At 47.8% G+C, this 23,124-nt stretch overlaps 1 protein-coding gene across 1 annotated transcript in view; it reads right to left on the bottom strand.

Moving 5' to 3' along the window:
- Positions 1-5,532: 5,532 nt before the first annotated feature.
- RANBP17 (RAN binding protein 17) overlaps positions 5,533-23,124 on the bottom strand; it is a 365,939-nt gene continuing 348,347 nt past the window's right edge. Inside the window, exons 26-28 of the mRNA XM_061393198.1 lie at positions 9,922-10,020; positions 7,924-8,051; positions 5,533-5,950 (exon numbers count right to left, since the gene is read on the bottom strand). Coding sequence (XP_061249182.1) covers positions 5,860-5,950; positions 7,924-8,051; positions 9,922-10,020 — 318 coding nt within the window. The 3' untranslated portion in view covers positions 5,533-5,859. The remainder of the gene's footprint in view (positions 5,951-7,923; positions 8,052-9,921; positions 10,021-23,124) is intronic.

Below are 23,124 nucleotides of genomic sequence, written 5' to 3'. Positions count from 1 at the left end.
ACTACAAAGCCCTTTCCTGTATACCCCGTGTTTCCTCTGCGAGCAGGTAGTCAAGATTCTAAGCCATAGGAAAGGAATGGGCAGTCTAGGAAAGGAGCCCAGGAGCAGGGTGAGAGCTGCTGTGGTGGCTCACTTCTGTCTCCCCCACTGGCCCGGGAGTGCTTCCACAGCAGAGTGGTGTTGGCGTTCAAGTTCATGTTGCAGGGCTGGCCCAGGGCCCACTGGAGGGTCATGACGAGTTTGTGGTATTAAACCGAATAGCACACTGCAAGGTCAGATGAGGGGTGAGGACGGAGGGGTCAGAGTGTGTGCAGGAGCTCGCATGCACTCAGTTCAGCGCCCTCTCTCCCAGCCCCGCCCACGCCCGCTGCCTTTCCACCTCTGAGGACCCAGGTCCTCTACTGCCTCTCTGCCCATCCTTTAAAGCAGCTCCCTCCCCCAGCCATCATTTATCCGTGCTTATTTTCATCATTGCCTCGTTGTCTTTGGAACTGATCTTATTCACCCTGCTCCCCAGCCTCATTCGCTGCTTTACCTGTGGAAGGTGAATGAGTGAGTGAACGAATGCTCCAGGAGCCTTGTGCTGAGTCAGACTGAGAGCCTGGCAGGGAGGCTGGGCGGCCTGAGGGCGCTGCCGACGTGCGGGGTTGGGAGAGGGGGGTCAGGCCGAGCGGGGGAGGGGAGGGGAGCGTCCTTCCCGCTGCGGGTCCGGCGGCGGGGTGTGCGGCCGGGGGTGAGGGCAGGCGGCGGCGGGAGCCTTCAGAGGCGCCTCCACACCTCCTCTCATGCCCTTGTTTCCTCCCTGCCCCCCGTCAGCCATTTTTCCCATTTTGTGTTTTACAACTTTCCTTTCTTCCTGACAGATTTCTCTACTAAATTTGACTCCGTTTCAACACTTTTGTTGGGCAAATTACATTAAGATGGATGTTGCAGGTACCCTTTATGGTTTATTTATCGTGATACTGTTTGTATCTCACGCTTATAAATAACTTATGTTATAGCTTTTGTTTGTGGAAATGTAACTTACATATTTTATTACGCTTTCTGTAAACCTCAAAGAGAATCTTGTCAGGGAAGCGCTCTTATCAGCAATCCCAACTATGGGACATAAAAACCGACGCTGACATTATTTTTTAATATGCCAAGGAGGCAGGTTACTCTTGCTGTAGTTTGAAAGGTTTGCTGTCATCGTAAACTTACACCTCAATAAAACATTAAAAAGTCTCAAGAATGATTTTATAAAGGAGGGAGGAGGCTGAATTGGTGGCAGAACCCATAGACACAGCACTGGGAGGCCCAGGTATTGGACTGGGCTTTCTTGGGGAGTGACCATCCCATCTGGGGGTCCCAGTGGGTCAGTGTTCACCTCCCCACCCAACTGTCTCCAAAGCCTGGTGGTGAAGAATCTAGCTTAAGGGACATTAGTGGAAAAGAAACATGAGTTTTGGAGTCAGGCTGACCCGACTTCGATCCCGGCTCGTCAACTTTTTGGCTGTGTGGCCAGGTTAGGCTTTTGGTCTCAGTTTTGTCACCTCTAAAATGGGGATAATGCTTACTTGACTCTCTTACCGGAAGGCATTACCTTTAAATGAGATCTTGATTTGCAGCGCGTGGTGGCTGCTCATTAAATGATAGTGGTTCCCCTTATTTAGTGTCCATCTTGCGATCTTCACTCTCTCCCTCGCTGCTCTGCCTCGCTCTGCTCTTCAGGCGCTCTTTCCCTCCTCACCGTAAGGTGCCGGCTCTCTCAAATGCTGCCGCCTGTACGCTGCTGCACTGCTCCGTCTCTCACTTTGCCCAGTTTCTCTCACCGCACCACCCCGCTTTATCCTCGCACTCAGCTCTCCAGCTCACTCCGTCCCTGAGCGCAGCTTGCAGCTATGCCAGCTCAGCTGCATGTGTTGAAAGGGGCTCCCAGCACCGTAACACAAAGGCCCGTCCAGGTTGCAGGGCCAGTGGGAGGCCCTGGGGAGGGGCCAAGAGGGCTTTTCTGGCTGCTCCCATCACCAGACAGTGCAGCACCCGCATCCCCTGTTCTAGAGAAGCCTGATGGGGAAGCACGGAAAAGACAGAACACCTAGAACACAAGCAGGACACAGCTGTCAGGGGGCAGGCTCTCAAGGCAGTGCAGAAAGTGAAAGCCTTGCAGTCATGACAGCGTCAAACTCTTTCCTGCTTGGCTATCAGCTGAAGCTGCTGGCTTGACCTAGCGCCCCACACTGCATGCACAAGACATATTAGCCCCCTAGGAGCTCATCAGAAGGGCCAGGTATGCCGCAGTGGCTCACGCCTTCCTTGCCTCCTCACTCTGGGTGAGGCTGGTTGGATGGTAGACCCTGAGGACCTGCTGGAGTCATTTGTTTTTTTCCTGTTGCTGAGTGTGAGTTAGGTACACCTGTGACCTGATTAGAGCAGGTAACATATCAACTGTAATAGTTCTCTTTTGTGTGGGCTCTGCAAGATGGGGTGTGCCCTTGAGTGCTGGCTTCATGGATGGGATGACCCTGCAGAACTCCCACATGGAACTCCAAGTGGCCTCAAGAGTCCTCCCTATGATCCCTGACCAAGGCTGACTTGGCAAGGCTCGGGGAAGGGGTGGGTGGTGCGGTTCCTGGGGAATGTGTGTGTGGAAACATCTGGAAACGTCCCAGCTTCCCCACTCTCCTTTCCTCCCTCAGAAAGGGCACAGAATGGAACTTAGCCTTCCTAGGAAGATCAGGATTCTGTTCCAGATTTCTGGGGAGAAACCTTTAGCCAAACCTTTCCAGTGAAGGCCAGGTAAGAGCCGAGGCTGGAAGATCCCTGCCTGTGTATAACTCCTCCCCCCGGGCGTGGTCTGGTCCTGGTGACTGGACTTCAATGAAGAGAATACAGAAGTGACTGGTGCCCCTCTGCGGTTAGGTTATGAGAGGCTGTGACTTCCAGGGTGCTGTGTTCTTCCTTGCTCTGGTAAAACAAGATGCTGTGCTGTGAGCCACCCTATGGAGAGGCCATTTGGCTAGGAGCTGAGGCTCAGTCCACCAACCCATGAGGGGCGGACTCCTGCCCACAGCCACGAGGACGTGTGGAAGCAGGTCCTTCCCAGCGAGCCTCGTGGTGAACAGGGCCTATGAGACCCACCACAGCCTGGGAGACCCAGAGGCAGAGCATCCGCAGGAACTGAGAGATAAGCAGTGCTGTTTAAGCCACTGTGAAAGCACTAGTTGCTCAGCTGTGTCTGACTCTTTGCCACCATATGGACTGTCGTCCGCCAGGCTCCTCTTTCCATGGAATTCTCCAGGCAGGAATACTGGAGTGGGTTGCCATTCCCTTCTCCAGGGGATCTTCCCTACCCAGGGATCGAACGTGGGTCTTCTGCATTGCAGGCAGTTTCTTTACCATTTGAGCCACTGGAGAAGCCTCTATGTTTTGGGGTAATTTGTTATCTAGCAATAGAGTTCTGAAAAACATATGGAAATTGATATAAACATTAACTGGTTTCAACTTACCATTCTCAAATATAGGTTTTGGAAGAGATCTCAAGAATGCCTGTGAGGTGACACAGACCTGGGATCAAATATTGCCTGTGTAAGCTGGTACCACCTCTGAGCCTCAGTTTCCTCATCTGACACGGGGGCTGAGGGCACAGTCCCCTAGCTGAGTGTGCCTGCCTGGCACAGGTGCTCTGCACACCCAGCGCTGTGAGCAGGCCCTGCTGAGGTGGGGTGGGCGGGCCTGACAAGTCCTCCTCCCCAGCGGGGCTCCAAGGCTGTGACAGAGCCCCGGGCTGCTGAGAAGCCACCAGGCAGCCTCTGGGGGCGTGGTCAAGAAAAGCAAGCGCACACGGTGATTCTCTTGTGACCGTTTTAATGCAAATGACATGGTGCTTTTAGGTCTTGGAACATTTTATTGTTTATTTATTTAGGCCACGCCCCACAGCTTGTGGGATCACAGCTCCCTGACCAGGGATTGAACCTGGGCCATGGCAGTGGAAGCCCAGAATCCTAACAACTAGGCCACCAGGGAACTCCCAGGTCTTGAACTTAAAAAAAAAAAAAGTCCCAGAATGGGACAGGCTTTCTATGAAGGATTTTTTGGGATGGGTAGTATGCAGTAATTAGCCCCCGAGAAAGAGAAAATTCTCAAATCAGATTTCTCTAAAAAGTTAAGTTTTATGAAGTTCAGAATTTGCCTTCTCATGGAAAATTATTTATCCTACTGATAATGAAACACAGTGTAAGGCTGAGGCTTACTTCTCTCTTAGATACCAGAAATAACCCTACTTAGAACACACTTTTCCCTGACTTCCTGAGTTCACATATGGAAGACAAATTTTTAGATACACTTGGGTAACTTTGCTTTTATGTGACAAGCCTGTTATAAAACTCAACTATCAAGAAAAATTTCAAGAAATAACTAGTCTGAGAAATGAGATTATAAAAGGAGCCTGCGGATTTACCTCTTCAACAGTAAGGCCAACCTTTCATGTCTTATCAGAAATAAAGGGAATAATATTTATTATAAGCCTGAACCATGAAGACAGAGCAGTGAGATACCAAAGCCATCTGACAGTGACAATCTCAAATTAATAGCCTAGTTACCATCCATCACAAGTTGTAAAGGCCTTCTCCTTGTCCTGAGTTTGCGTTGAGTTGCAGTCCCCACAGTAAAAAGAGTTTTTATGGCAAGATGAAAACCAGCTGATCCTCATCCTCTGAAAATCTATAGTTTAGCATCTAGAACCGTTTTGGGTGGCTCAAGAAGGCAAGTGGCTTTGAATCTACATTTTAATTGGATGCCTCTGCTTCTCTTAACGGAGAAGGCAATGGCACCCCACTCCAGTACTTTTGCCTGGAAATCCCATGGATGGAGGAGGCTGGTAGGCTGCAGTCCATGGGGTTGTGAAGAGTTGGAAACGACTGAGAGACTTCACTTTCAGTCTTCACTTTCATGCATTGGAGAAGGAAATGGCAACCCACTCCAGTGTTCTTGCCTGGAGGATCCCAGGGACGGGGGAGCCTGGTGGGCTGCCGTCTATGGGGTCGCACAGAGTCGGACACGACCGAAGCGACTTAGCAGCAGCAGCAGCAGCAGCAGCAGCTTCTCTTAAAAATTAAACGGAGGCAGAAGGACTGGGTGCTAGCAGCGCCCGGAACTGCTTGCTGGGGCTACCTACTCCTTCTGAAGGAATAGCTCTGCAGGCAGTAATTGCACAGCTTAATTCTTCTAGACTAAACCACTTCAGATTTATGCCAGTGAAAAGCAAACGTTGTTTGTAAGTCATTTAATTGTGTTACTGTCTCTCAACTTTATCAGACGCTGCTGAGGCAGAGAGGTCTATGTGCAGTCCTGTGGGATGCTTCACAGAGCTCCCAGGCTCGTTTGAAATGCCCACAGCTCAGAGCTCCAACACTGCTTTTCCAGACAAGACTAATAACAAACTACTAATTTAACAGGTTCAAATGGTATTTGTCTCAATCCAGGATCCACATTGAAGGCTGCATCTCCCACAAATTCACCACCTTGATCGCAGAGCCATTAACTAGTAAACACTGAGCCGCAAACCTGGTTTATTATGTTCTTTGGTTAAATATTGTTTCTACACCCTTTCAGAGCATTATAAGAACAAAGATAATAATATTATATAGAAAGACTGAAAACACACCTTTTGCTTTTTTCAGTGAAAAGGCTGAATTTACATTGTTTGTGCACTATTATAAATTCTTATAATTAGGCCAGACTTATAAAAAGGTAGGGTTTTTGTTGTTGTTTGTTTGTTTTGAAAAATAGATTCTCCGGGGCTAGCCAACATCACTCTCCTGGGATCCAGACCCACGAGTCTCTGGATGAAGGCCTCTCGGCACTTGGGCAGAAGTCCAGTCAGCTCATCATGTCCAGCGGCTCGGTGCTGCCGTCACTACGCAGGGCCTCGGCCATGTCTCTTCTGAAGACGGAGAGGTTCTGGGTGAACCTGTGGGAAGAGGAAGAAGGGCTTGAGTGCAGTGGCAAAGCTGAAGCTGTGTGAGCCCCTGGTGGCGGGGTTCAGGACCCAGGAGGGGCCCTGGCTGAGCTCCCTCCTCCCATGCCACGGCCACTGTAGCTCCTGCCCTTCCCCTTCCAGAGAACCAGGGCTATCAGCAAAGACACTAATCATTCTGAGGGGTGTGTTCTGTGGTTATACCATTTAAGAATTGTTTTTAAAAGTTGAATTACACATAGGTAGTAACGAATATAAAGAAAAGAACCAAAGCTTATGTTGTGTTTACATATAAATTCATTTAATCATCATAAGACTTCCCCAGAGCAAGTGATTAGGATCGTCATTTGTGGGTGAGAAAACCAAACTCAGTGCTGCCAAAAGAGGGGGCACTGGGTAAGACTGCCTGGGTTCAGATCCTGACTCTATTACTTCTTAACTGGGTGGTCTCAGACGAACACTTAACCTCGGTCTTGGTACCCCATGTGACAGCTACCTTATGGGACTGTGAGAAGTAAGAATTGACTGAGTTAAGAGAGACAGTGCCTAAGCACTCAGCATCCTGCCTGGCATGTGGAGAACACCGTCCTTGCTGGCTAGTACTCTCACTAAACAAGGGACTCACAGAGCCGCTCAGGAGGTGGTACTCAAACTCCCAAGCCTCGGGCGAAACAACTTCCCCCTTGGGGCATCTAGCAAGGCACCTCCCCTTCCTTCACTAAGTCTCTTCTCCTCCTAACCTGGAGGCTGCCCCTATTTGCCTGACAGAGGATCTTGGCGCAGAACAAGCAGTGAAGGGAACATGTCCACAGAGTCCATCTGACTTGGCCTTGTATTATCAAAGCCCAGGTTCTGGCCTGTGGCTATGGGGCAATTAATAATTTGCATTTCAATTGCATACCATTTGAATGCTACCACATTTTATAAAAGGATGGGGCAAGAATTTTTTTTTACCCTGAAAACATTTTTCTCTCTCCATCATTCATTATGTCTGTCTCTGCCACTAGAAGCTCCATGAGGGCAAAAAAACCTGGAACTGTTAGTTCCCCACTGGTATCCCCAGTGCCTGGCACATAGCAGATTCGCAACAAACTTTTGTGAACAAATGAATGAATGAATGAATTCAAGCACAGGTGACATCTGTGTTCCTCATCAAGACCTCACGGGCAGCCTACCTGTCTCTGTTCTTGCCAAACCAACCGCATAACTAAAGGTCAGACAGAGGAAGGAACTACTTACTCACTCACTATTTATTCTATGTCCTAGGCACCACGTTGACTATATTCTGTCATTTAAATGTCACAACCAATTATCACCATCTTTCTTTTACTGGTGAGAAAACTGAGGATCAGAGAAGTTGACTGCCTTACTCACTGCCACACAGCTTATAAAGGAATAAAATTTAAATTGGAATCTGTCTGACCTCAAAGTCCATGTTTGTTCAAATGTCAGGAAGCCTTTCTTTGTCCTTCATAGCAGTTATAACTCTTTCTTTCTTTTAACCTTTCAATAAGTTATTTTTTCTGTGGGATTATAAAATGCTTAAGGGCAAAAGTTGCACTTTATTCTCCAGTGGCTCAGTGGTGAAGAATCTGCCTGCAATGCAGGAGACACAGGAGATGTGGTTCAATCCTTTGGTCGGGAGGATTCCCTGGAGGAGGGCATGGCAACCCACTCCAGTATTCTTGCCTGGAGAATCCCATGGACAGAGGAGCCTGGCGGGCTACCGTTCATGGGGTGGCAAAGAGTTGGACACGACTGAAACAACTTAGCACGGACGCGTGCATGCACCCTTTACAGTGCCTAGCATGCTGCTTGGAAGAAAGCAAATACCCATACTGGATGGAACTAAACTGAGCCGAGGATTACAAGGTGTAATAGAAAAGCCACATCAGTGCGTGAGCTGTGTTCAGTGCAATCCTGGAACATCCATCTCCCTGAGACGCTGACTACTGGGCATCGCTCACCTGTCTCTGTTCTTGACAGACAGGTTCTGCTCCACTCCTTCCATCAGGTTCCTGAAGCACTGGGCAAGGACCTCCTGCTTGGGGAGAGGCTGGCTGTTTATCAGACCTGCCCTCAGTTCACCGAAATACTGTTGGGAGACAGAACAAGTGTCAGAGGTCTGGCTCCAAACTGGGCCTGAAGAAAGCTGTGGGGGCGGGGCCAGACCAGCTCTGAAGGGCTCAGGGCTCCTAACTCTCAAACGGGCTTTGGTCTGGGTCCACTGTGAACATTAAGCCTCGAGAGAAAACCAGAGCAATAGAGATGCTCCTGACTATAAACTGTATTATCCCCTCTCATAAAATCTCTTGCTATAATTGTTTTATTGTTACAGAACAATTTAGGCTGATGGAGTCCTCGCCTCCTGGGTGGGGGATCAAGCACATAAAGGCCTTCCTCTTCTCAACACTCAGAAAGGCTGAAAGAGGAACGGCCTCTTAGGGTGAGGAAAGAACTTAGCCAGGGAGCACCTGGGTAGCTGAGGCCAGGCCCCGCGTCCTGTCTCCTGCTTCTCCGCCCCCCAAGGCTTCAGTGAGCTGCCTCTCAAACCGCCTCAGGCTCTGTGCACCCAAGCTTCTGTACTCCTGGGTCAGGGCGGGTCTGTTCGGCTGAGGAAGGGCACCTCAGGCGCTCACTTAGTTCTGGGAGAGCTGTCTGCCACCAAGAAAAACCCGTCACGCCTGGCCACAAAGAACCGCACAGCCCTTTTCTCTCCGCTGACGACTGTGGGCTTTTACACACACGCTCTCACGCTAACAGCAGCCCCTAATCATCGGAAACAGCCTAATTTCAGCACAAAGACGACATTTTGCTAGTCATGTGTTTATCCTTCCAGGCCCAAACAGCATGATATTTAATTTTCATCATACATTAAAACAGCTCACATCAAAAACACACATAATTAATATGTAGTCAGACTAATACTTAAATACTATATATCAGAAGCATTATACTTAAACCACAATGTCTTCCTGAACAAGATTGGGAATGCACAAAACTACTTATTTTTCCCTTTTATAATGATGCAGTGACTCACACCAAATAGAAAATTATTAGTTTTTCATCCCAAACCATGAAATATTGCCTCCATCAGTAAAGTATAATATTGTGATGTCATAAGCTTTTTCTAAACACTGAATTTGCCCTTATTCCCTCTCAATCATTTTAAAAGAACTGCTCTCTTTTATAGAGCTTGGATTTAAATCACAATAACACCGAGGGAAGATGAATGACAGTGCTATTGAATGTGGCTAAAATTGGATACTTCAGCACAGGTGAATGATGAGACAGCTCTTCTCTTTTTGATATATTTTCTTCTTCTATTAGTTTCCTTCCAAGGCTGGGATTTCAGTTTGAATTTTAATGTATGCGGCTGTCTCTAATCTCACTGTCTTTTCCCCAGTACTCTCTGATTGTATAGACAATTCATTCTCCCGAGCAGTAATGCACTGTTCCTACTGACTGCTGGGGAGCCAGGGGTGGGTTCAAGGGGAAGCTGGAGAACCTGGGAGGCAGCCCAGAGTGGTGCGTGCACTCAAGGGCTAGAGACGCACGTCCTGGATAGAGGGTGCTGCCTCTGTATTCGGGGGACTGCTACCATTGAGGGCAGTGGTCAATGGGCATCAGGAAGGAGGCCCAGGAAAGGGCAAAAGAGATTGTTGCCCAGCATCTCCTGGAGCAGGGAAGGGAGTGAGGGTGAGCTGGAAGCACTGCTGAGCTAACCACCTGCCCAGTGTGGGGGCTCTGGGTTCCAGAAAAGCTAGCCTGAGGTGTCCACTTAGCTGAAGGAGATCTGAGGCCCCTGGGGAAGGGCCTTCTGGGGGAATACGGCCTTGTCCTGGGCGCTCAAGGTGCCCGCTCACGCTCAGCTGGCCCCCGTCTCTCTCACAGCCTGGCCTGGTGTCTGGCTGCACCCTCCTCCTGCGGTTGCCTCCTGGGGACCTCCCAGCAGCCACACTCACCTTCTCATTGAGCAGGATGAGCCCCAGGAGAGGCCTGGACACTGACCACTGGTTCCGACAGTCTTCAAAGACAATGGTGTTCATGAGGACGGACATCATCTATAAGACAGAGTCACATGATGACACTGGCGCCCTGGCTTGAGATCGCCCCAACCCCAGGCCTTCTGTGTGCTCACCTGCTGCCCACCACATCCGGCCACCAGCCATGAGGGCACTTGCTGGACAAACAGCTTTGACTCTGGAAGCCTATACTGCTGCCTACGGGAACTCTTGGCAAAGACTCTCAGCTCCCTGAGGAAGAGCTGCCCCTACTGAAACATGTGGTGAGAACCTTCTGGGTGGGAGAAGTCAGAGGCCACAGGCCCAAGGGGATCAGTTCCTGCCTCTCAACCCAGACGTGCTTTCCTCTCTACTGGGTCACCGAGCAAGAAGCTCAGCTCACTGTTGAGGCTCCCATTTCACCAAAGACATGGTCAAATTATAGAGGGGCCACATCTCTCCATGACCCCTTCACGCAGACGGAGAAAGGGAACCCAGCCCATGTCACCCTGGGAGTCACGGTTACTGCTGGCTCAGGCTGTTAAAAATCTTTTCATTCGTTCCTCATACACTGAACTTACTCATTTACTCACTTCACTCCTACATCGCTTATTTTTTAAAAATCTTTATTGAATTTGTTACAATATTATTTGTTTGCTGTTTTGGTTTTAGGCCACAAGGCACGAGGGATTTAGCTCCCCGACCAGGGATTGAACCTACACCCTCTATATTGGAAGGTGAAGTCTTAACCACTGAACCACCAAGAAAGTCCTACTCCTGTATGTCATACTCATCCATTTTCTTAAATTCCAAGTCTGCAAGATGCCTGGGAGGAGGTAAGAGAACACAGACATCTACCACAACCTCTGTTCTTGAGGAGCTAAAAGCTTCCTGGGACAGACTACTCCTTAGAGGTAACAGGAACCAGGGCTGGGCAAAGATGCTGTGGGTCAGCGGCGGGAAGATGGACACTTCTGGGTCCTTGAGAATCAGGGAAGACTCCGCAGAGAAGGCCACAGTTATGGAGTTCATCATAAATGTGTTCTAAGCAGAAACAGCAGCAAAAAGGGAGACTGGGCAAGAACACAGAGGGTTTTGCAATGGTAAGGAATGCAGTGTGGTAGAGAGAAGAGAGGTGGGCCAGAAGCAAGACCTCAGTACAGGCTGGGAGACCTCGATGGAGAATCTGGCCATTTGCACCTAAAGAGAGACATGCTCAGATCTGTACTTAGGAAAGCTCCCTCTGGGACACATGGACTGTGCAGGTGAAAGAACAGGAGGGAGGCCAGAGATGAGGCTGCTGCAGCAGTCCTGGCAGAGAGCGATGAAGCAAGCTCTGGTCGCCCATGTGAAGCGGATGCTACAGGTCCTGCTTCTTGGACACTAGACCCCTCATCTCCAGTCCTTCCTGTTTCACTGCTTCAGAGCTCCTTTCCCTGAAGGAAGGCAGGGGAGACAGCAACTATGTGGCAGAGTCTACTACACACAACACCCCTGACTAGGCTTTGGTGACATCTGGCTTTGTCCTCTGGCCTTTTTGCAACCCAGTTTACCCTGTGATCTTGGGCAAGGCACGGAACCTCTCTCTCTCTGTGTCTTAGTTTCATTACCCATAAAGAGGGAAATGATAATCCAGTACAAGGAAGCTCAGGGAATCAAATGAGATGGTAGATATAAAAAGTGCTGCAAAGAGTGAAAAGTGTTATAAACATTTAAGGTGTGTGTGAGTGTGTGCTCAGTCATGTCTGACTCTTTGTGACTCCATGGACTGTAGCCTGCCAGGCTCCTCTGTCTATAGGGATTCTCCAGGCAAGAATACTGGAGTGGGTTGCCATGCCCTCCTCCAGGGAATCTTCTCAACCCAGGAATCGAACCCAGGAGTCTCCCGCAATACAGGAGGATTCTTTACCGTCTGAGCCACCAGGGAAGCCCATTTAAGGTATATATGTACAAACAACACTGATGGGCTCTAAGCAGCTGCTGTCCCACACGTCATCGTCATCATCCTGACAGGCCGACTGTGAATGAAAGCTGCCATTGCACATTTATGGTGTGTCCAGTGTTCTGACGAGAGGCTGGGTTTTATGCTGGCATGTTGGACATCATTTGCAGATCACGTGTTTCTGTATACAATCTAACAAGCCACCCAAAGTCATAGAGCCACAAATTAAATTGACAAGCAAAACTAACAGATCTGCGGAGACAGCCTAAAATATTATGGGCTTCACAATCTGAAGGCGGAATGGATATGTTAATGGAAAAGATGGAAGTTAGAGGCACCAAAGTCCTCCAGTAACTGACAAAGCATGCTGAAGTGATGTGCCAATTACTTTATACGGTTCTCCCGTGGATTCATTTGTCTGAATGCATGTATTTATGTCTGTAATAAGTAAGGGGATGTTTGAATAAAATACTTTTCTAAAAATAAAGTTGGCTAAAACAGATGACTTTTTTTTCTTTTTTACTCTTCCGGAAAAATGGAAATTAGTGAGCAAATCCACTCAAAGGGTATTGACATGGCAACTCATTTCCACAGTTCTTTTTTCTAATAATCTGAGAGGATATGGGGAAACAATTCAATCAGTGTAGCAAATCCCTTTGGAGAAAGGTCCCCCACCCCCATATGGAAGAGTCCTGGGTGAAATGCTTAAGTACCTGCTCCAGGTACTGTGGAATCTCTCATGGTTATGGATGGAACAAGTCAAGACTGAAAGGACAGAGCTCTTGCCTGCTCTGCCGCAGCCCACCCCAGCCTGCGCTGAGTCCAAAGCACCATCAGGGCTGAGTATGTGGAGGCCGCAGGAGTGGGCCTCACTCTGCCAGCCTCTGCTCACCACCTACAGGCATGGCTGGAATGGCCATCTCAAACTGGCCCATCCCAGGCTACATTCTCCAGAGCCTGTGTCCAAAGGGCATACACATTATCCACTGTATTATCCTAAGCAGCTAGTCTGCCCAACCAGGGAATGGACCACTTGGGAAAAGCAGACAACTCACTGTCTCAGGTGCTGCCCTTCCCAAGAGGCTTGGGCTAAGTTTGTAGAAAATTTCTATCAGTGAAGCAAAACCAACATTGGTTTGGTAGGGACAGACTGGAGCCAGTCAGAACTCAGGCCAAATCTGGCCTGCCACTTATGTAACCTGGGACGCTGGTCAAGTTGTTTGTCTTTTCTGAGGCTTTATTTCTTTACATATAAAACGAGAGATTATGACAACTGCTTTGCAGGGCCACGGTGAAGACTGACTTCCTTCACAGGTTCTCAGTCATCGCTGGTGCTCCTTCACTCCCACCATGGTTGCCCCGCCCGGCCTGACCCAGTGGAATCTCATGGCTCCAGGAAGCACCCAATTTCATGTCTTGATTATGGACAGATAACCCAGATTATATTCTCCTCACAATTATCCAACCTCACTGGGAGTTGCAATAAAAGTAAAAACAATATCCTCTACCTCCTGCAGCCAAAAAAAGCTAAAATAGAAAACAGTACAAAAATCAGTTCTGTTTGGTCTGGCACATGTTTTAGTATGGATTTTGAGTGATAGTGCTTCTGAAAACTTGTAACCTTCTAAATAAAACATGAAGCTACTCGACGAATATCTGACCTGGAAAAATAAAACAAAGCAGCGCTGTGTTACCTGGACCTCTGTTCACTCCTCAGCTCTCCTACGTTTCTGCCCTAAAACGGGAAGTAAAGCACAAGCGCAAGGCACAGTGGACTTGCCTGTTCACACGCGCGGGCCCACTCTCCCCCTCCAGCAGGCTCTCACTGCAGACGCTGACGAGGTGTCAGCACAGATGTGGCTTGTGCTGGACGTACTCTAAGGACATTGGAGGTTCAATGGGTCTAGAAGCTAGGAGGAGAAGGATGGCTGAGAGCTGTGGCTCGAGTGGGTACTGGGTGATGACTGCAAGGGGGTGTTAGGGAGATTGGTCTGCGACCTCCTACCATTCTGGGACCATGGGGGACATTTCTCTGTACCCCTCCTGCTTTGTGTGGCATCTGGCACCTACCAGAAGCTCAGGAAAATAGCTACTGGGTGACAGAATGAATGCACAGATGAATAAATGAAAGAATGGGAAAGGATGAGTGAAATATCAACTAAAATATAAAGAGCTAAAGAGCTGAAAGGGAACTGTACAGAAAACAGAGAAGTTCTGGCCTCAGCCCATGGCTAAAACTGAAATTGGTGAATATCTAAATCAATACACTGTTCGTCTCCAAGGCTCTTGCTTTTGTGTGCAGAGCCTGAGAGTGCTTCTAAGTCACTGTTGCTTCTCTAGCCAGCGGCTGCCTGGACGAGATCTCTAGGGCCTTTTAGGTCACCGAGGCTAAAGGCTGAGGCACCATCTTTCTTACTGACAGCCATTTCCACCTAAGAGTAAGCTGTGCCTGATGAGGTTTCTCTGCCCGACAGGAACAGATATGTTTGCAGAAAGCCCCTGGGTGCTCAGCACTCTGTGAGGCACAGGTACACACTGTCTGCAACCCCCAGCTAACCCTGAGGGAGACATTATCCCCGTTTCATAGTCTAAGGAGCTGAAGTCCCGAGCAAGTCAGGGACTTGCTCCAGGCATCACAGCTATCAGCTGCCGTGATGTGACGTGGAACCAGGGCCCGTGCACAGGTCTGCCCAAGTCCAGAGGCTGCTGCCTGCCACTCTGAGGCTGCCCGTGGGCAGGGCCAGGCCTGTATGAGTGGCCATGGCTCCTTAGCCCACCCTCAGAGGGCCTCCCAGACGTGCTGCCCACGTGTGTGTCCTGTTTGGCCACTCGACCACTTGCTCAGGAGTCAGACAGCTACTGAAGCCCCTGTGATTAGAATCCAGGGAAGGGGTTCCTGGTGAGTCGGCAGGAGACCTTCTTGCCTCCCACCTAGCGTTTTTATAAGTCTGGATACCATAACTTCAGCCTCTCAAGATGAACAGCAGTAGACATAATTAATAGATTGTCTCTGGAAAATGGTCCATTGAACCATTGGTTTCACTCCTATCCAGGTATATAGCAATTTAAATAAACATAGGAGAAAGGATTAGGAAATTAAACTAATTTTCTTCAATTTAAAATACTCTCTATAGAGTGAACATTTTTCATTGTTAATATTCTTTGGGTATATTGATAAAACTAAAAAATATTCCACAAAATCTAAGAAACTCCTCTCAAACTCCTCTCTCTTACTCCCCATCCAATTCAGAAAGACAGCACTGAACGTGCAGTGATGATAGGAACTCTGACCGACAGGGATCAAATCCTTCTGTATTCAGGGAGCCTCAGCTTTCCCCCCTCTCTCTTGGTTCAGGGCTGCATGACATTTTACTTACACTGCAACTTTGCTGCCTGTTGATCAGGGAAATGGGAATGGGACAAGAGTAATTTGTCTTCTCCAAAAGGTGGTGGAAGGAGGGCCTGAGAAGGCAGCTTTGGTTTAGACAAAAGAAAGTGAAAGTGTTGTGTCTGACTCTTTGGGACCCCAAGGACTGTAGCCCTCCGGGCTCTCTGTCCATGGGGATTTCCCAGGCAAGAATGCTCAAGTGGGTTGCCCTTCCCTTCCCAAAGGGATCTTCCCTACCCAGGGATGGAACCCGAGTCTCCCGCATTGCAGGCAGATTCTTTACCATCTGAGCCACCAGGGAAGCCCTTAAGACAAAAGGACAGACCAAAGGAAAGAGAGAGCAAGACGAAGCATCTCTGTACTGAGACTAGGCAGGGCCAGAGAGAGGAGGACAAGGCCAGGCTGATCAGGGCTGTGCCCAGGAGGGTGTGTCTGTAGAACAGGGTGCCTTAATCTGCTGGGTGGGGGGCAATAATAAGCAGGGGGGTAGGATATGAAATTACGTGTACTGCAGGCCAAGCTAGGTTGCCTTTGATTTTGAGGTAATGAGTTGCTGACATTTTGAGGAACACCTGATAAATGCAGCGAACACTTGAGGGAAGCTCCCGACTCTCGGGAATCCTCCGGCACCTGTAACTTCGGGAAGGCCAGGTGGGAGAGGAGGAGGACGGCTGGCCGCAGCAACAGCAATAACCACAGAACAAAAACGACAGTGCAGCAGAACCGGAAAAAGCAGAGAAGCCCTTGGCCTCTCTCCCACAGCCCCATGCCCTGGCTGAAGACCCAGGGTCTGGAAGAATCTGAATGTTCTGAAGGGGCAAACGCTTCCAGGTTTTCAGGGCTTGTGGAAGTAAGGGAGTTGCTGTCATTACCAAGTGCTGTTCTTGAGGCCATGTGCGCAGCAAATATTGAAATGTGATCCTCCTCAAATTAGATACTAGTCATCTTTAGGGAAAAGGAATCAATTGTTTCTTCATTTGCTGTCTACCAATGTGACATTAGTGGAATGTTATGAGAAATGAAAGTAATGGACAAACAAGCAAATGTTCTTCTGCCTGGATTAACGAAGCCCAACCGCCCAAAGATTTACATTAAATCTTTTAGTATGTGTACACATTAAGCATGTTCCTAAGTTCTCTTAGGGTCTTTGCAGCCTCATAATAGAAACAACTGTTGAGCACTTTAAATGAAAAAAAAAAAAAAAGCAAATGAAATGTATGAGCTAAGTCTCTTTTTCAAAGCAACAAGATTGCAATCAATTACATAGGTGACCCATTCTCCTCTGAAAAATCATTTGGGAGTTCTGCCTCTTGGCCTTTGTACAATGCTAGCTTGCCTTTTTTTTTTTTTTTTTTACTACAGGACTGGTTAGCTCAGCTGGCTTTGGTCACATTAGCATTGCATGGTTCTGAATCCAAATGCAGAGCACCTCCTCCTCCACCCCCTCCTTACAGAAAGTTCAGGGATGTATTTTCTCCAAGTGATAAATTGCCTAGAATATTAAAAAACCCCTTCCGTCCACAGTAAAATCTAAGGACATACACAACCTAGTTTTGCTGTTGTTTCCATTTTCCCCATTACCAACATCACCCTTGGTTCTCAAAACATTCGTTTTAATCATAGTTTATTGGGGAAAGAATTATCTGCCAGTCTCCTAGCTTATAAGAAAGAAGATAAAGTTGGAATCAAACTTCAGGATGAATTAATTGAGAGTACTGCCTGCAATGTGTCTATTCTGAATGTTACAGTGCACATCACAATGAAAACAGTTTTATTTTCCATGGTTGAAATAAATTACAATAAATAATTCAGTTCAATGGCAGAGATGTACTGGAGAGCAAGAGCAACAAAATTGACTACACTACACTGTGAGTCTCATTCTTGAATCTTCATTATCCATTTGAAACTTTTTACTGGTAGTAAATCATATTTCAAGTAGCTGCAGATCTCATAAAGCAGCTTGCTGCATTAAAATAAAACCAGAAAACCTGGGGCACTGGGAGGCTGCAGGGTTTGCCACTCAGCACTATTTGGGAAACTCTTTCTCACTCTTCTCTTGCCAACATCAAACAGAAAATTTTTTGATTTGATGTAAAAATTAAGCATCATTTGTCAAAAACATCCTCTAGGTAGGAATGCTTGGAGGATCTGTATGGAGAGGAATAGCTTTCAACTCCAGAGCCATTTTCCTCTAGTTTTTTCCAAGTGCCACTGTCATTTCCAGTTCATGGTATACTGTTTGAATGACTGCCTTACAATCATAGAACCTCAAACGTCCTACACAAGCCTCTGGGGGTCTCCAAATGAGCAAACGTGTAAGCTCAAGAGAGACTAACAAAGGCGTACGTGCTATGTTTCCTGTCTAAAAAGATGAGCCTGTCTTCACAGGAGAGCTAATTATTTAACTGGAATCTTAAAAGATACATATAGCATCATTGGGAAAGAAGGATACCTCAGGAAGAGAAAATAAAACGAGCAAAGGCAGAGGAGACAGGGCTTGGTGTATCTGAGGAATAATCAGGCTCTGGGTAGCAGGCTTTTCAGAGAGACCTTCTTTCGAGTGGAAAGGAACACAACTGAGGGTAGGAGAAGACTGGGCTGAGTCCAGGCTGCGAAAGGCCTTCGGTGTCATGCTGCATGAAGAAGCCAGTTTGGGCCAGTATGAACAGGGTAGCCTTAAAAGGACTTCTGAATAATGCTTAGGTCTGTGATTTAGAACAAAACTGATGGGAAACTGCGGGACAGCAATGATGGGGAGCTGCTGGAGGCAGGGCAACGTGTTTAGACACTACTGCGCAAGCCCAGAGGAGAAAGGAGGAGGGCCTCGGAGATGGAGAGAAGCGGTCAGAATCCTCGACTGCTTATCCCATTTTCTGCCCAGCTAAAGAAATCTTTCCAAGAAATACAACCTGATACTGAAGCCACAGGTTGATTCAGAGCTTTGAGAACATGGCCTCGGATTCCAGACTGCCTGTGAGAGAAGGGGCTGGACACTGGAGTGCCCCGGCAGGGCTGTGTGTGGTGCAGGGTGGCAGACCCATGGTCCCACAGGGAGCTCGTGGGGTTAGGAGCAGTGACACGAACTCCACCCAGCGCCCACACCACACGGCAGAGATGACAACAAGCACGTTTATATTTAATATTCAGTGGGAAAATAAACTCTAACTGAGGCCATGCAAAATCAAAAAAAAGGGAGCGGGAAACAGCATGCTGCTTTATTGAACAGTCATCACAACATTTCCCAATGAATATCATATTTCACAACAGAACAGCATAAGGCATAATGACATGAGGGCATCTCAAGCCGTCCTCCAAGCAGAGTGCAGGGAATATTGTGCTTCATAATGAACACACTGTCCTTACAGGGGGAGGTTCACAGTTGCATTGCCTTTCATCTGCCACTATATCCTCCCTGCCTTCCTGAAGGGATCTGGTTAGATGGACCTAAGAATCTCTATAACCAACAGTGGAGGGTTATTTTACTTAACATGTTCAAATGATTTTGTGTGAGGAGAAAACAGTCTTTTTTGGGAAAATTCACTTGGCCCACAGAAGCATTTTCCATTAGAGTTTAATGTTTAAACCATCAAGGATGGCATGCTGTCTTTCAGATTTGAAGTTTTTATTTATAGATGTTGAACTGGCATAGAGACTGCTGGCCAAGCGTTTGGAGAGATGATTTAGAGATGTTACTGAAATTTGGAAGCTCTTTTATCCTAATAATTACACAGGGAGGCTAAAGGACGACAGTGACTGACAGTGCTGGGAAGAGAACCTCGTTCCTTGACGCAGTCAGACTTCACTGCCACCGGCTTCATGCCAGGCTCTGTCAGACCCTGAGGACACACAGGTGAACGAGGCACAGTCCTAGCCTCCAAAGGGCCCAGGGAGGCGAGGCAACATGCTGTTTGTGACAGCGCAGTATAGCAAGTGCCACAGACAGACGCCTGCACAGGAGGCTCTCAGAGGCCAGAAGAGGGGGCAAACCCTGCTGAGGCAGGGAAGGCTTCACCGAGGACATTTCAACCTGCTGTAGAGAATAAGGTAGTCAAGCGGGAAGAAGGGCGAGCAGGTGCAAAGGCTTGCAGAAGTGTCTGGGGAATGACGAGCAGCTCTGTGGGAGGGCCACTGAGAGGGTGTGTGTGGAGTGGTGGTGGCAGAGGAGGCTGGTGAGGTAGGCAGGGGTCTGATGTGAAGGGCCTTGTCCTGTGTGCTAGAGAATGTGGGCTTTAGCTTGCAGGAAATGGGGTATTCTTTAAGTTGACTGACCCTTCCACGCACTCATGTGGAAGGGAAAATGGCTGGTACAACTATTCTCCACATGGTGCGGCCCTTTAGGAGGCTGAGCCATCTGAGGTCTCCCAAGAAGATGCAGTTCTTTCCTCTGCTAGGATCGGGGGGCCACAGACACAGAAGGCTACCTGCTTGGCCTCAGTAAGGACACATCTCGGCCCCAGTCCTGTTGGCTCTGTTGCCAGCATCCTGAGAAATGGCACTGCCATTACTTCCCTTGGCCCACAGCACATAACTTAATAGTGTCCCCTATCAGGAATGGTTCTCCTTGTCAGGAAGCCGTTTATTGATGTTCAGCCTTCATCTTCTCTTTCTTAATATTATCCCATTATGCCAATACTCCATTGTGCCATGCTAAGTAATTCCCTTTCCTCCTTGGCATTTACATCTTCTGAGTATTTATAGACTTATCAAATGCCGCATTTAGTTGTCACTTAGGCAGGCTATACATATTTAGCTTCTTTAATCTGGCCCCATAAGCCAGACTTTCCATTCTCCTAAATCACTTGAGTTACTTTCCTTCAGGTTTCTGTCAATTTGCTTCCAGCCTCTTGGTAATGCAGGGGGCTTGGGAGGAAGACGGGGTCAGGGAGGGAGGGCTTGCTCCCTTGGTGGGATAAGAACAGTTCACCATCTGCTGAGGGTGGAACTTCTCCCTTAAAGTACAAACTCCAAAACAAGCCAGGCCTCTAGAGAAGCTCTAAATGCCTCGTTATCTGCTTGTTTCACCTGCATACATTTCCAGCCAGGAACATTCTATTATTGACTCTTACTTGCTAGGTGCCCACGTGCAACACATCTGTGAGGGGTACTTATTATGTGTCAGGTACTGTGCTGGAGACCTCTCCTTCCTTCTTTTCTCCCCTCCTCTTCATTTCTTAGACTTATTCATTGCTCAAAGAATTACTGAACTCCTACTGTGTGTCAAGCACTGTGGTACAGAACTGAATAAAACGTGGTCCCTGTGGCCGTAGAGAGCTCATGCAGCCTAAGTATTTATTCATCTCGTATTGCCCACCCATCAAGTTGTTTCCTTCCCATCTTAAGGGCCACAGAGAAATCAGTGCACTCAGCTCTCACCGGCGCTCTTGGTTGCCTGAGAGGATCCTCCTTGTCCCGTCTAAGCGAGCTGCCACATGACACACGGGCGTCAACGGAGCCCCTGCTTAGTGCTCTCCTGTGCTGGGTCTCTCTGGGGCCTAAGAGATTCCTCTTCAGGCCTGGTACTTCTATCACTCCTCCTTCTCGGCATTCGATATTCACGTGACTGCAACTAAATATGTGCTTGAATGTTTTTGTTTTTCCTTTCCATGATACTGATGTTCCAGGTTATGGAGTAACAGATGGCTGAAGGAGCGATGCAGTGGGAGACATCTGAGTTCTGGGGAGTCTGGGGAGTCTGGGCATGAGACCACAGCAAGGAGCACTTCAGCCACTTGATCCAGGGGCTACTCCACACAAGGTATAGAATCCCCCTGGCTGCGGTGCTGCTATCCTCAAAGAGGTGAGGAAGCTATTGCAAGGACACAGTTCAGTTCAGTTCAGTTCAGTCACTCAGTCGTGTCCGACTCCTTGCAACCCCATGAATCGCAGCACACCAGGCCTCCCTGTTCATCACCAACTCCTGGAGTTCACTCAGACTCACGTCCATCGAGTCAGTGATGCCATCCAGCCATCTCATCCTCTGTCGTCCCCTTCTCCTCCTGCCCCCAATCTCTCCCAGCATCAGAGTCTTTTCCAAGACTCTTCGCAAGAGATGGCCAAAGTACTGGAGTTTCAGCTTCAGCATCATTCCTTCCAAAGAAATCCCAGGGCTGATCTCCTTCAGAATGGACTGGCTGGATCTCCTTGCAGTCCAAGGGACTCTCAAGAGTCTTCTCCAACAACACAGTTCAAAAGCATCAATTCTTCAGCGCTCAGCTTTCTTCACAGTCCAACTCTCACATCCATACATGACCACAGGAAAAACCATAGCCTTGACTAGACGAACCCTTGTTGGCAAAGTAATGTCTCTGCTTTTAAATATGCTATCTAGGTTGGTCATAACTTTTCTTCCAAGGAGTAAGCATCTTTTAATTTCATGGCTGCAGTCACCATCTGCAGTGATTTTGGAGCCCCCAAAATAAAATCTGACACTGTTTCCACTGTTTCCCCATCTATTTCCTATGAAGTGATGGGACCAGATGCCATGATCTTCGTTTTCTGAATGTTGAGTTTTAAGCCAACTTTTTCACTCTCTTCTTTCACCTTCATCAAGAGACTTTTTATAGTTCCTCTTCACTTTCTGCCATAAGGGTGGTGTCATCTGCATATCTGAGGTTATTGATATTTCTCCTGGCAATCTTGATTTCAGCTTGTGCTTCTTCCAGCCCAGGATTTCTCATGATATACTCTGCATAGAAGTTGAATAAGCAGGGTGACAATATATAGCCTTGAGGTACTCCTTTTCCTATTTGGAACCAGTCTGTTGTTCCATGTCCAGTTCTAACTGTTGCTTCCTGACCTGCATACAGATTTCTCAAGAGGCAGGTCAGGTGGTCTGGTATTCCCATCTCTTTCAGAATTTTCCACAGTTTATTGTGATCCACACAGTCAAAGGCTTTGGCATAGTAAATAAAGCAGAAATAGATGTTTTTCTGGAACGCTCTTGCTTTTTTTTAGGAAGTAGGAAAACTGATATTCAAAACCAGGTCTACTGACTACAAAATCTTTCTGCTTTGATTGTTGTAAAGTAGAAAGTCCTCAACAAATACAGAATTTACAATTAAACAGCTCTGAAAGGAGGATGGATTTTCATTGGTCTGAAAGCAGTTACATCTGTATTTTCCTAAGCATGGCAAGGGATACAGAATTAACATGCAAGAGTTCTTCTGGGTTGCAAAGCACACAAAGCCACATTATCTCATGAAGGGCCAGAGAAGCAGGTTACCTTTACCTTGTTCTTCAAGTCAACCAAATAAGTCTTCCTTGACATACCATATGAACTCACTGCTGCAAAAATGGCCACTGATAGTTAAAAGTTTCCAAGAGTTAAAGACAAATGAATACGAAGGTTGAAGTCACCGCTCCAGCACATTAATATACTTTGAGAAAATTTCACATAATTTACCCTTCAAGTGCTATGTGAAAAATCGGCAATAACTGTAAAATGAATAAAATATGCCATCATTAAACATCATACTGTGCCATTCTTTCAAGAAATTCAAAAGAGTTTCTCGTAGCATGCACAGTGCCACTAAGAGGAATGAAGGCGGGGGAAGCTCTGTTACCCTTGAATAAGGCTGAAGGAGTAACAAGAAATGCCAGGGATGAGAGGAGGTTAAGGCCCCGGGAGGTTCTCGTACGGCGGAAACCATAAAACCTAGAGACAAAAAACCCTTGTGTTCTGTGTGTGCGTGAGTGCTACGTGGCTTCAGTCAGGGCCAACCCTTTGAGACCCTATAGACTATAGCCCTCCAGGCTCCTCTATCCATGGGGATTCTCCAGGCAAGAATACTGGAGTGGGTTGCCATGCCCTCCTTCAGGGGGTCTTCCTGACCCA

Source organism: Bos javanicus, chromosome 20, assembly GCF_032452875.1.
Source record: "Bos javanicus breed banteng chromosome 20, ARS-OSU_banteng_1.0, whole genome shotgun sequence".
NCBI classification, from domain to species: domain Eukaryota; kingdom Metazoa; phylum Chordata; class Mammalia; order Artiodactyla; family Bovidae; genus Bos; species Bos javanicus.
This window is presented reverse-complemented; position numbering and strand designations above follow the sequence as displayed.